The sequence below is a fragment of the Thamnophis sirtalis genome, unplaced genomic scaffold, assembly GCF_051295495.1.
Source record: "Thamnophis sirtalis isolate CommonGarterSnake01/CBP01778 unplaced genomic scaffold, rThaSir2_p1.2 scaffold_2, whole genome shotgun sequence".
NCBI lineage: Eukaryota > Metazoa > Chordata > Lepidosauria > Squamata > Natricidae > Thamnophis > Thamnophis sirtalis.
This window is the reverse complement of record NW_028261382.1, coordinates 47,813,057-47,824,999: the sequence shown is the minus strand read 5'-3', so window position 1 is coordinate 47,824,999 and position 11,943 is coordinate 47,813,057. Positions and strand designations below refer to the sequence as shown.

Here is an 11,943-nt window from a genome sequence, read left to right as displayed (position 1 = left end):
GACTCCTGGGCAGGCGTTGCTCAGCACGCGGCAATGCCCACGATGCAGGATTTTGTGCCGTGGGACTGACTGGCAGTGCAAGCTGTGCGATGCAAATAAAGTGCTTGTTATATTTTTGAAGCCGTGGCTGTTTTGCTACACCAGAAATCTGCTTTTGATCCAAAAGGCACCAGCTCCTTTGCTGAGATAATTTCTGAATGAAGCGCATTTTTGTGCAACAGAAGATTTGAGAGTTTGGTCTAGTGGTGAAGGCCCCCAGTAGAATCACGTGAAGGGTTAATACCACATTATAATGCCTTGGGAAGGCCACACTTGGAATTCGGCATCCGGTTTTGGTTGCCATGATGTAAAAAAGATGTGGAGACTCTAGAAAGAGTTCAGAGAAGAGCAACAAAGAGGATTAGGAGACTGGAGACTAAAACATATGAAGAACGGTTGCAGGAACTGGGTATGTCTAGTTGAATGAAAAGAAGGACTAGGGGAGACATGATAGCAGTCTTCCAATATCTTAGGGGCTGCCCCAAAGAAGAGGGAGTCAAACTATTCTCCAAAGCACCTGAGTGCAGAACAAGAAACAATGGGTGGGAACTAATCAAGGAGAGAAGCAACTTAGAACTAAGGATAAATTTCCTGACAGAATAATAAACCAGTGGAACTACCTGCCTCCAGAAGTTGTGAATGCCCCAACACTGCAAGTCTTTAAGAAAATGTTGGATAGCCATTTGTCTGAAGTGGTCTAGGGTTTCCTGCCTAGGCAGGGGGTTGGACTAGAAGACCTCCAAGATCCCTTCCAACTCTGCTATCGTATTGTATTGTATAAACCAAGAGACAGTGAATTCTAGCAGTATCTTAGCCATCAAAGCCAATTGGGGGACTTTGGGCCATTTAACCAGGAGACAGTGAGTTCTAGTCCTGCCTTAGGCAGAAAAGCCAATTGGGTGACCTTTGGTTAATCACTGGGAGATTGTGAGTTCTAGTACCATCTTGGCCACAAAAGTGAATTGGTTGACTTTGGGCCTGTCACCAGGAGGCGGTGAGTTCTAGATCTGTCTTAGCCATGAAAGCCATGAATTGGGTGACTTTGGTTCAGTCCCTTCCTTTCAGCTCAGCCCACCTCACTGGGTGGTTGTTGTGGGTAAAATAGGAGTGGGAAGCAATCTTAGTGTCACGGCTCCTTCACGTAATAACCAAGAAAGAAACCACTCGACTCCATGTTTCAGAATTAAGTGTACTTTTACTGATTATAAGCGATGAGAAGCGAAGCGAAGCTGGAACTGAGCAAAAGAGCGCGAAAGCAATAGATATCAATACATGATTCATTCCCCACCCCTTGGTAACCCCAGTCCAGGGCTGGGTTTGGACCGGTTCGCACCGGTCCCTGCGATCCGGTTGGTCGCTGAACCCGGAAGTAAGTAACTTCCGGGAACGGCGAAGGCCCCCCCTGCACGCGCCCGCACACCCGCTCCCGCTCCTTACCCGGTTTTTTCGAATTTCGCGCTTTCCACGCATGCGCAGAACGCCTGCGCGATCCTCCAGGAGCAGCTGGAGCATCACGCAGACGCTAGTACGCATGCGTGTGCCGTGCGCACCGTGTGCGTGCGCAAGGACGCCGCGTGTGTGCACGCGCGCGCCGCGTGCGTGCGTGCGTGAGGACGCCGCCGGCCTCGTTCCAACCGATCCGGTTGGAACGGGGCGAGAAACCCACCCCTGGCCCAGTCCATAGTCCAATTGTATATGACCACAACTGTCAGGTGGGAGACATCTTCAAAAATAATCAGGTTGGGATGCTGGACAGTTGGCCTTGGCGGGAAACTCCTCTCCTTCCACATGCGCAGACAATGGTGAGAACAACACCAAATTAACAGTCCTCCTGTACAGATTATTTCCCCCACCCAAATACCATGCCCTCCCTCCCTGTTTCAATGGCAGCCGAAAAGCAAGCAACAAAACAGAGGCTGACACTTAGGTCCCTCTGCCCTACCTGAATTATTTATAAAAGCAATAAAGGATGGATAGAAACAAAGAAATAAAGCATGCCGTTCCCAAACAATAGATTGTAATGTTGTGTGAATCCACCCTAGGATATTTTTTCCTGCAACCTGGTGCTCTGTTTCTAGCCGAACACTGGTTTTTGTTGTCTGCATTTTAATGTACAGATAGTCCTCCACTGACAACAGTTCATTTAGTGACCATTCAAAAGTTAGAACGGCACTGAGAAACAGTGACTTGTGACTGTTTTTCACACTCAACGACCGTTTGCAGCATCCCCATGGCAGTGCGACCAAAATTCGGGCAACTTGACTCATGACAATGGCAGTATCCCTGGGTCACAACGTGATTCCCTTTTGCGACCCCCTGATGAGCAAAGCCAATAGGGAAGCCAGGTTCCCTGACTCACTGAACAAACGCAGTGATTCGCTTAACAACCGTGTGGCAAGAAAAGTCGTAAAATGGGGCCAAAATTCGCTGGATCAATGTTCTGCTTTGGGGCTCAATGGTGATCGTAACTCAAGGGCCACCTTTACTGATGGACTGCCATCTGTCGGAAATAGTGTAGGCAGGGTCCCCCGATGGAGCAGGGGGGTTGGACTAGATGACCTCAGGGGTACCTTCCAACTTGGTCATTCGGATTTTTTTTTTCACAGTTTGGGTCCCGTTTCCCCCCCCTTTCTTTCTAATTTGGCTTTAGATTTCGAGAAAGTAAGCTTCCTTTTAAAAACCAGACGGATCTACAATTGGGAATTGCTCTTTTCCTTGACTTTATTGAGGGGATTGGGCTGAGGAAAAGGCGCTGGGCCCGAAGACTCCATCTCCCAGGGATCTCAGCGGCAAAGGCAGGAAGCACGTGACGCTCCGGGGGCGGGGCCTCCGAGCCAGTCGAGCGCTGACGCTCTCTTCCGTTCTGCTGGCAGCTTGCAGGAGTCAAGGTGCGAGGGGGCTGTGCGCTCCAGGGGTTTATGAATGGGGAGGGGAGGCTGTCGGGAGGGGAGGGGGTATTATGTGGGAGGGGAGAAGGGAGAGATGCTCATTGTTTGGAGGGAGGGGGGAAATTCTGGGGTCTCTGCTTAAAGAAGACCCCCCCCAAAAAAGAAAGAGCCTTGGGAATTGGGGGGGGGGTTCCCAAGGGGAGGAAATCTTGGGTGGGGGGCGCTGCCTAAATACTACGAAGATTGCCCTTCCTGGCAGTTCCATCTTTTTTCCTTGGTTTCCAGCCTCAGCAGCTCAGGCACTCTCTGGTTGGGTAGGACTGCAGTGCCCATCATCCCCAACCAGAAGGTACCTTCCTTCTCCCCTCCTCTCTGCTCTACCTTGCACACCAGGCACCCTCTGGTTGGGTAGGATTACAGTTCCCATTACCCCCAACCATGTTACCTTCCTCCTTTGCCCCCTGCTTGCACTCCAGGCACCTCCAGTTGGGTAGGACTACAGTTCCCATCATCCCCAAACAGAAGCTACCATCCCTCCCCACCGCCTTGCACTCCAGGCATCTCAAGTTGGGTAGGATTACAGCTCCCATCACCCCTAACCAGAAGGATACCTTTCTTCTCTCCCTCCCTCCCTCTGTACATCAGGCACCCTCTGGTTGGATAGGACTGCAGTTCCCATCATCCCCACACAGAAGCTACCCTCCTTCTCCTCCCCACCCCGCCTTGCACTCCAGGCACTTCTAGCTGGTTAGGACTGCAGTTCCCATCACCCCCAACTGGGTTACCCTCCTCCTTTGACCCCCCCCCCCAACCTTTGCACTTCAGGCACCTCTAGTTAGGGTAGGACTACAGCCCCAACCAGAAGATACCTCCCTAGGACTAGATGACCTCCAAGGTCCCTTCCCTCATAAATCTGTTTCTGCATCTCTCAATAAGTCCTAACCAGTTCTTGAACCTGGGGCTCAAATGGATCGACGTCTCTGTTTCTCCTTAAAATGACCGACGTCTCAATCCTGAAAGTTGGAAAGTGTTTTTTTTCCCCCGGCTTCCTCCAAAAATGGACCCCTTGTGCTTCCTCTTCCTTCCAGATGAAGCTGCTACTGCTGCTTGCCTTTGTGGGGGTCTTCTCTTCCGTCCACTGTGAGGAAGGGGCCAGGCTTCTGGCCTCCAAGGCTCTTCTGAACAGATACGCCGTCGAGGGCCGAGATCTCACTTTGCAGTACAACATCTACAACGTTGGCTCCAGGTAGGTCCGGGCGAATGTGTTGTGACCTAGGCTTCCTGAGACGGTAAAAGCCACACCCTTCGACCCCCAAACCCTCTTTTTATTTCAATGGCTGTGAATAATGTTCATTCACAGCCTGTAATGAGTCACAAATAGTTTGTAAAGAGTCCTGCAGAAGTCTGCCAAAGTCTTTCGGGATAAGGCTGAGAAGCCCCCACCTTTATCTCCCTTAAAATGCTGCCAAAGACCTAATTGGTAATTAGCTTGGCAAGGCCACACGGAGCATAGAGTCGAAACGGAGCTTCAGAGTTTAAACCGACCAGAACGAACAAAGTTGCTTCCTGCAAAGGCTCCTCCTTTATGTCTTATGGGAGGGGCCAATCACCTCCAAGCCTTACTCCCGAGTCATCCCTTTTGTCTTAACTCTTCTTGCCTTCTGGTAGCTCTGCGCATGCGCACTCTGGGAACAGGCTCCAGCTGTTCTTCTGCCTCACTGATGTCTGACTCTGAAGGCAGTTGATAACTGTCAGACGGCCCTGGCCCCCTCTCTGCCTCCGACACAGAGCCCTCATCCGAGCCTTCCCCAGACTCCAGGACTGGCCCAGTTCCTCCCCAATTTCCTCACTGTCTGACTCAGAGGCTGGGCAACTGACTCATATTTATGACAGCTGCAGGGGCACACGATCTCCTGTTGCAACCTTCCGATGAGCAAAGTCAGTAGGGAAGCCCGATTCACTTAACGACCGTGTGACGAGCTTAACAGCTGCGATGATTCACATAATTCATGGCAAGAAAAATGTCAGGGTTACGAGTAATACACCTACAGCAAGCAAAGCTCCGAGGCAGGTCGATTCCTCAAAGAATAGCTTTATTGGATATCTCATATTGGGACATATCTGGTGAAAGCCGACTCTGAAGGTTCCCATGGTTTTCCCCTAATTAAAACTAAGTTTGTCACTTTCTCAAAACAATCAGTCACATGGTCCAATCACAGCACTGTTTGGTTGCCTGGTGACATCACTCCGCCTTCCTCCGACCAGGTGTGAAAATGACCTTGGTTCCCAAGAGAAAGTATTTTGTTTTGGCTACAAAACCCCAGCTATCTCTAATCCCGCCTTCAGTCGCAGCACTGAAGCGTCCAAGATGCCTTCAGTCAGGTCAGCTTCAGGGTTGAGACTGCATCCTTCAAAGAGGATTTATGAACTATAGCAGCCTACGACCTGTCAATCAGAAGTCAGAGCAAACTGGGACATTTCATTCATGCCTTTAGGTGTCACAACTGAAACGGATCTACATTCCAGAGACATTAGCAGACATGCCAAGAATGGGTTTAATATCAATTATGGCATCCAGATTATACTAGATGTAAAAGATGCAATCAAGTTACCATATTTCTCGGAGTACAAGATGCACCTTAGATTTTGGGGAGGAAAATAAGAAAAAAAAATCTGCCTCTGACTACCAGCATCCATTGGTATTGTTTGCAGCCTCCAAAAGCTCCGTTTGAGAGGACGCACAGAGGGCGAAGGGTGGGTGGGGCTACATTTGGTGTATAGGTTTTCAACCTCTTTTGGGGGGAAGTGCATCTTATACTCTGAAAAATACGGTAATGCTTTAATTTTTGAAAGTTTAGGATTCCTCTTCTGCTTTTTGTAGCCTTTTAGGCCAATGAAGACTTCTGGAACTCAGACCTTAAGTTTGTTGGTCCTAAAAATGTTACTATCCAACAACGGGTCTAATTTTTTAAATAAAAAAATTACTCTAGAAACAAACTGTCTCTTGATTTTCAATTCACCAGTTCTAAGGTTCAATTCACTAGTTTTAAAAATGTTTCTATTTGCAATATCTATTTGCAACCGTAAGGGACGCGGGGGCTCAGAGGCTAAGACACTGAGCTTGTCGATCAGAAAGGTCGGCAGTTTGGCGGTTCGAATCCCTAGTGAGTGAGCTCCCGTGATTTGTCCCGGCTTCTGCCAACCTAGCAGTTCGAAAGCACGTAAAAAATGCAAGCAGAAAACTACCTTTGGTGGGAAGGGAGCAGCGCTCCATGCGCCTTCGGCATTGAGTCATGCCGGCCACATGACCATGGATACGTCTTCAGACAGCGCTGGCTCTTCGGCTTTGAAACAGAGATGAGCAGCGCCCCCTAGAATCGAGAACAACTAGCACAGATGTGCGAGGGAAAGTTTACCTTTACCTTATTTGCAACATTGAAGCTTCCAAGATGACTTTGGTCAGCTCAGCTCCAGGGTTGACCAAGAGTCGTAAAATGGTTCAAAAATCCACTGCACCACTGTCTCACTTAGCAACGGGAATTTTGGGGCTTGGCGGGGGTCGTAGGTCAAGGCCTAAATTCTTTGTTCTTGTTGTTCCCTCTTTTCTCTGCTGGGGTGCGTAGCGCTGCCTTAGATGTTGAATTGTCGGACGACTCCTTCCCTCCAGAAGATTTTGGTATTGTCTCCGGGATGCTCAACGTGAAATGGGACAGGATCGCACCGTATCCTTTTCTTCGGAAGACCCCGATGGATGGGTTGATATTTATTTGATTCCCTTCGGATGCCCCCCTTGACCTTGGGCGGTTCGGAGAAACAGCAAAATATACGAGAGGCGCCACTTAGTCCAGGGAGGGTGTTCGAGGACTCAAGCCAGTGCACAAGAGGTGCTGTTTAAGTTGGGGTAGGGGGCGGGGATGTGCTAGGGAGTGAGGTTAAGGCACAGGGGTACTCATGAGCCCCCTCCCCCCCAATCCCCACAGACAGGGAGGTGCATGAGAGCTGTCACGCAGTTTGGGAAGGATGCGCAAATTGATTTATATTTCGTACTAGTCGGTTGGATACCCGTGCTTCGCTAGGGAACCATGTGATCGGGCTTGATAAATTGAGAGTTAAAGCTTGAACATTCATGAGTAGTTACGATGGGCCTCTCCTCTCCCCTTCTCTCCCTCAGGCTTGCCCCACAGGACGGAAAGGTGAGTCAACCTTGAGTAGTGAGAATTGAACTGCCGGCAGCCGGCAGAATTAGCCTGCAATACTGTGTTCTAACCATTGTGCCAGCACGGAAGGAAGGAAGGAAGGAAGGAAAGGAAGGAAGGAAGGAAGGAAGGAAGGAAGGAAGGAAGGAAGGAAGGAAGGAATAGCACTTAGACTTATATACTGCTTCACAGTGCTTTATAGCCCTTTCTAAGCGATTTACAGAGCCCCAACAATTTGGGTCCTCATTTTACTGACCTCAGAAGGCTGAGTAAATCTTGAGTAGTTAGAATCGAACTGCTGGCGGTCAGCAGAATTAGCCTGCAATATTGTTTTCTAACCACTGTGCCAGGAAGGAAGGAGGGAGGGAGGGAGGGAGGGAGGGAGGGAGGGAGGGAGGAAGGAAGGAAGGAAGGAAGGAAGGAAGGAAGGAAGGAAGGAAGGAAGGAAGGAAGGAAGGAAGAGCACTTAGACTTATATACTGCTTCATGGTGCTTTATAACCCTCTCTAAGCAATTTACAGAGCCTCTTGTCCCCAACAATCAGGGTCCTCATTTTATTGACCACGGAAGGACGAGTAAACCTTGAGTAGTGAGAATCGAACTGCTGGCAGCTGGCAGTCGGCAGAAGTAGCCTGCAGTACTGCATTCTAACCACTGCGCCCCCACGGCTCTTGTTTCTGGGAAATTGAATGTGCATCCTTGTTCATTGCAATGTGAGGCTACCAAATAGTTTGGGCATCTGCTTGTCTGACCCCTCGTGCACCGAGTGCCTTCAGAATTTGGAATGCTTACTGACCCAAAGCTCATCGGCCTGGGATTACCTGTATCCCAAAGTGGTTTTTTTTTCCTGCTGCTTTCACCTGTGTGTCTGACTTCCTTAGCGCTGACTTGCTCAGGGCCAGCAACGTGTCCCACACTGTGGTCCTCAGGCCGCTGAAGGCCGGATACTTCAACTTCACGTCGGCCACAATCACCTACCTGGTGCAGGAGGGAGGACAGGTGGTGGTAAGTGACAGGTCCCTTGGCCAGAGGCCAGTATCTGCAGGCGTCGTCCACTTAATGAACTAGTAACTTTTTAGGCAATATTTATTAAGACTATTCCTGAAACTGGGGCATCGTGGGGGCTCGGCAGTTAAAGACGCTGTGCTTGCTGGCAGACCAGGTTTGAGCGGCGTGCATCAGGTTGAGCTCCCGTCCTCGCTCCAGCTCCCGTCAACCGAGCAGTTCGAAAGCATGCAAATGCGAGTCGATAAGTAGGTGCCACTTTGGTGAGGAGGGAACAGCACTCCATGATGTCATGCTGGCTAAATGTGCACGGAAATGTCTTCGGACAGCTGGCTCAGTGGCCTTGAAATGGAGATGAAGGCCATCTCCAATCACCAGCAGAGTAAACTCCGCAGGGATTCCTTTACCTTTCCTTTATTCCTGATATTTGATGTTACCATATTATGATAAGGCAGAATTTGAAGTTGCCAATGGCCATTGCTTCCCCTAATTCTGTGCATGGAACCTGGGAAGGGTTATATGCGTGCTGAGGGGTGGGATTCAGCCAGTTTGGACCTGTCTGAAAAGGGTTAAATGCGCACTAAGGGGAGGAATTTAGCCAGTTCGGACCAGTCCGGAAAGGGTTATATGCCTGCTGGGGGATGGGATTCAGCCAGTTTGGACCGGTCCAGAAAGGGTTATATGTGTGCTGAGGGGAGGGATTCAGCCAGTTTGGACCGGTCCAGAAAGGGTTATATGCATGCTGTGGGGAGGGATTCAGCCAGTTTGGACCGGTCTGGAAAGGGTTATATGCGTGCTGAGGGGAGGGATTTAGCCAGTTTGGACCGGTCCAGAAAGGGTTATATGCATGCTGTGGGGAGGGATTCAGCCAGTTTGGACCGGTCTGGAAAGGGTTATATGCCTCCTGAGGGGTGAGATTCAGCCAATTTGGACCGGTCCGGGTGAACTGGATGTTAATTTTACATCTGGTTCCCTGAACCGGTCGTTCCAAGGACTGGCTGCTCCAGCATGCCCCACAAATCAAGACACCCCCCTCCTTTAATTTCTTCTTTTAGGTCGGCTTCACCAGTGCCCCAGGGCAAGGCGGGATCCTGGCTCAGCGGGAGTTCGACAGGCGGTTTTCCCCACACTTCGTAAGTAATCTTGAGTTCACTCCGACGCTCTTAATTTCCATAACCGGGGATAACCCTCAATTTATGACGATTGGTGGACGTTACAACAGGCCTCCCTAAAGCTGCTTACGATCCAGAAATCAGAGTTCCAATGGGCATAAAAGACGCACACAATCACATTTCCCAATGCTTGGCATCTGGCCCAGATGTTTGCAGGGTCCTCCTAAACCTTTGATGGCTAACTTTTTTGTCCTTGCGTGCACACACCCATAAGGCAATGCATGCCTTCTTTGAAGCCGCCTGGCACCAAAAATGGGACCCACGGGGCACCCTCCCATATGCATGAATGGCAGAGACTGAAAATCAGCTGGCCGGGGTTTTGGAAGGAAGGCAGTTTCCCATTCTGATTGACACCTTTCCCCAATGCTGCAAGGGCCTGGGACAGCATCGTCCTGAGCCCTTGGACTCTGCAGACACTCCAGGGGACACATGTACCTCCCCATCAGATGGTTCTGGTTTCAACTCCTCCCCACCCCCCACCCCCCCACCCCGAACTGGGATCCAGCTGTGGGTAAATGGTCTGTGAGAGGATGATTAACCAATGAAATAGGAGCCAGCCCTGTGCAGCAGCCTCCAAAAAAGCCAATGCACTCCTAAATTGCATTAACAGAGGGATAGAATCAAGATCAAGGGATGTCTAATACCACTTTATAAAGCCTTACTAAGGCCACACCTAGAATCCTGCATCCAGTTTTGGTCACCACACTATAAAAAAGAGGTTGAGACTCTAGAAAAAGAGTGCAGAGAAGAGCAACCAGGGTGATGAGGGGATTGGAGGCTAAAACATCTGATGAACGGTTGCAGGAACTGGGCCTGGCTGGTCTAGGGAAGGGAAGGACCAGGGGAGACAGGAGAGCATCTTCCAATATTTGAGGGGCTGCCACAGAGAGGAGGAAGGCGGTCAAGCTGTTCTCCAAGGCCAGACAAGGAAGAATGGATGGAAACTGACCAAGGAGAGATTCAACCTGGAAATAAGGACAGGGAGAACAATCAACCAAAGGAACAGAAGTTGCCTTCGGAAGTTGTGGGAGCTTCATCCCTGGAGGCTTTCAAGAAGTGACTGGGCTGCCATCTGTCAGAAATGGTGTAGGGTCTCCTGCTTGAGCGGGGGGTTGGACAAGATGACCAACAAGGTCCCTTCCAACTCTGTTAATCAGTATAGGATGGGAGTGAGCTGGCTTGGCAGAGATAACATATGAAAACCTATGTGTGTTCTTGTGATTCCCTAAATTAAGCAGCAGACAGCAGTACGATAGGATCTCCTGCTTGGACTGGGAGGGTTGGACTAGATGACCTCCAAGCTCCCTTCCAACTCTGTTCATCTGTTATCTGTCAGAAATGGTGTAGGGTCTCCTGCTTGGGCGGGGTGGGTGGGGAGGTTGGACTAGATGACCTAAAAGATCCCTTCCAACTCTGCATCTGATATCTGGGTGGGTGGGCTGGGCTCCGTTTCCTCTCCGGCTCACTCCTTTGCTTCCGTCTCTTTTGTAAAGCTGGACTGGGCCGCCTTTGGCGTCATGACGCTGCCCTCCATCGGCATCCCGCTCCTGCTGTGGTACTCGAGCAAGAGGAAGTACGACACCCCCAAGAACAAGAAGAACTGAGCTGCCCTTCAGATTGGACGCTTCCCTCTTCCAGGGAGGTCGTCAGAAGACGGAGAATCGAGGGGGGTTCTTCTTTGGCAACGGAGAACTTTTTCTCAAGTTTGAAGGGGTGCAAGGGGGGGAGGATTTTTTCCTCTGGGCCAGCCCCCCTCCCCCAATGTCTTCTCCTTTTGAGACCCTGCGTTCCTCGATCAAAAAAAAGAAAGGATTGTGCAAGGAAGATTCAAGGAAGGTAGATGAAGCATCAGAGCCATAAAGAGGTTGAAACATCCTCTTTATGCTTCCTATCCACCCCAAAAGGATCCCTCCGATCTGCATTGGCAGATTATTTTTTTAAAAAGAAAAATAAATCTTAAAACTCTCTGTTGGGTGTTTGGTGAGATATTTTCCCCCTTCCTCCTTCTCTTTTCTCCTTCCGTCTGCCTGGTTTGAATACCGCCTTCAGAGGCAAAATACACCATAGGCAAGTAAATATACTGGATTTCTACTGGGTGTAGGTTTAAAATGTGACGGAGGCGGTGGCTCAGGGGCTAAGACACTGAGCTTGTCGATCAGAAAGGTCGGCAGTTCGCCGGTTCGAATCCCCAGCGCCGCATAGCGGGGTGAGCTCCCGTTCTTTGTCCCAGCTTCTGCCAACCTAGCAGTTCGAAAGCATATTAAAAAATGCAAGTAGAAAATAGGGACCAGCTTTGGTGGGAAGGGAACAGTGTTCAGTGCGCCTTTGGCATTGAGTCATGCCGGCCACATGACCACAGAGATGTCTTCGGACAGCACTGGCTCTTGGGCTTTGAAACGGAGATGAGCACCGCCCCCTGGAGTCGGGAACGACTAGCACATATGTACTGTAGGCTACTTCAACTGACTACTAGCTGCAGTTTGGCAGTTCAAATCTCACCAGGTTCAAGGTTGACTCAGCCTTCCGTCCTTCCGAGGTGGGTCAAATGAGGACCCAGATTGTTGGGGGCAAGAGGCTGACTCTATAAACCGCTTAGAGAGGTCTGGAAAAGACTAAGAAGCGATACATAAGTCTAAGTGCTAT

General features: G+C 50.0%; 1 protein-coding gene across 1 annotated transcript; it reads left to right on the top strand.

Annotated features, from left to right (window-relative positions):
* Positions 1 to 2,855: 2,855 nt before the first annotated feature.
* SSR2 (signal sequence receptor subunit 2) lies at positions 2,856 to 11,267 on the top strand. The gene is made up of 6 exons (XM_087705339.1): positions 2,856 to 2,927; positions 4,016 to 4,173; positions 6,551 to 6,649; positions 8,020 to 8,128; positions 9,184 to 9,261; positions 10,794 to 11,267. The coding sequence occupies exons 2-6, from the start codon at positions 4,016 to 4,018 to the stop codon at positions 10,902 to 10,904; spliced, it is 555 nt and encodes a 184-aa protein (XP_087561465.1). The 5' UTR covers positions 2,856 to 2,927; the 3' UTR covers positions 10,905 to 11,267.
* Positions 11,268 to 11,943: the final 676 nt, after the last annotated feature.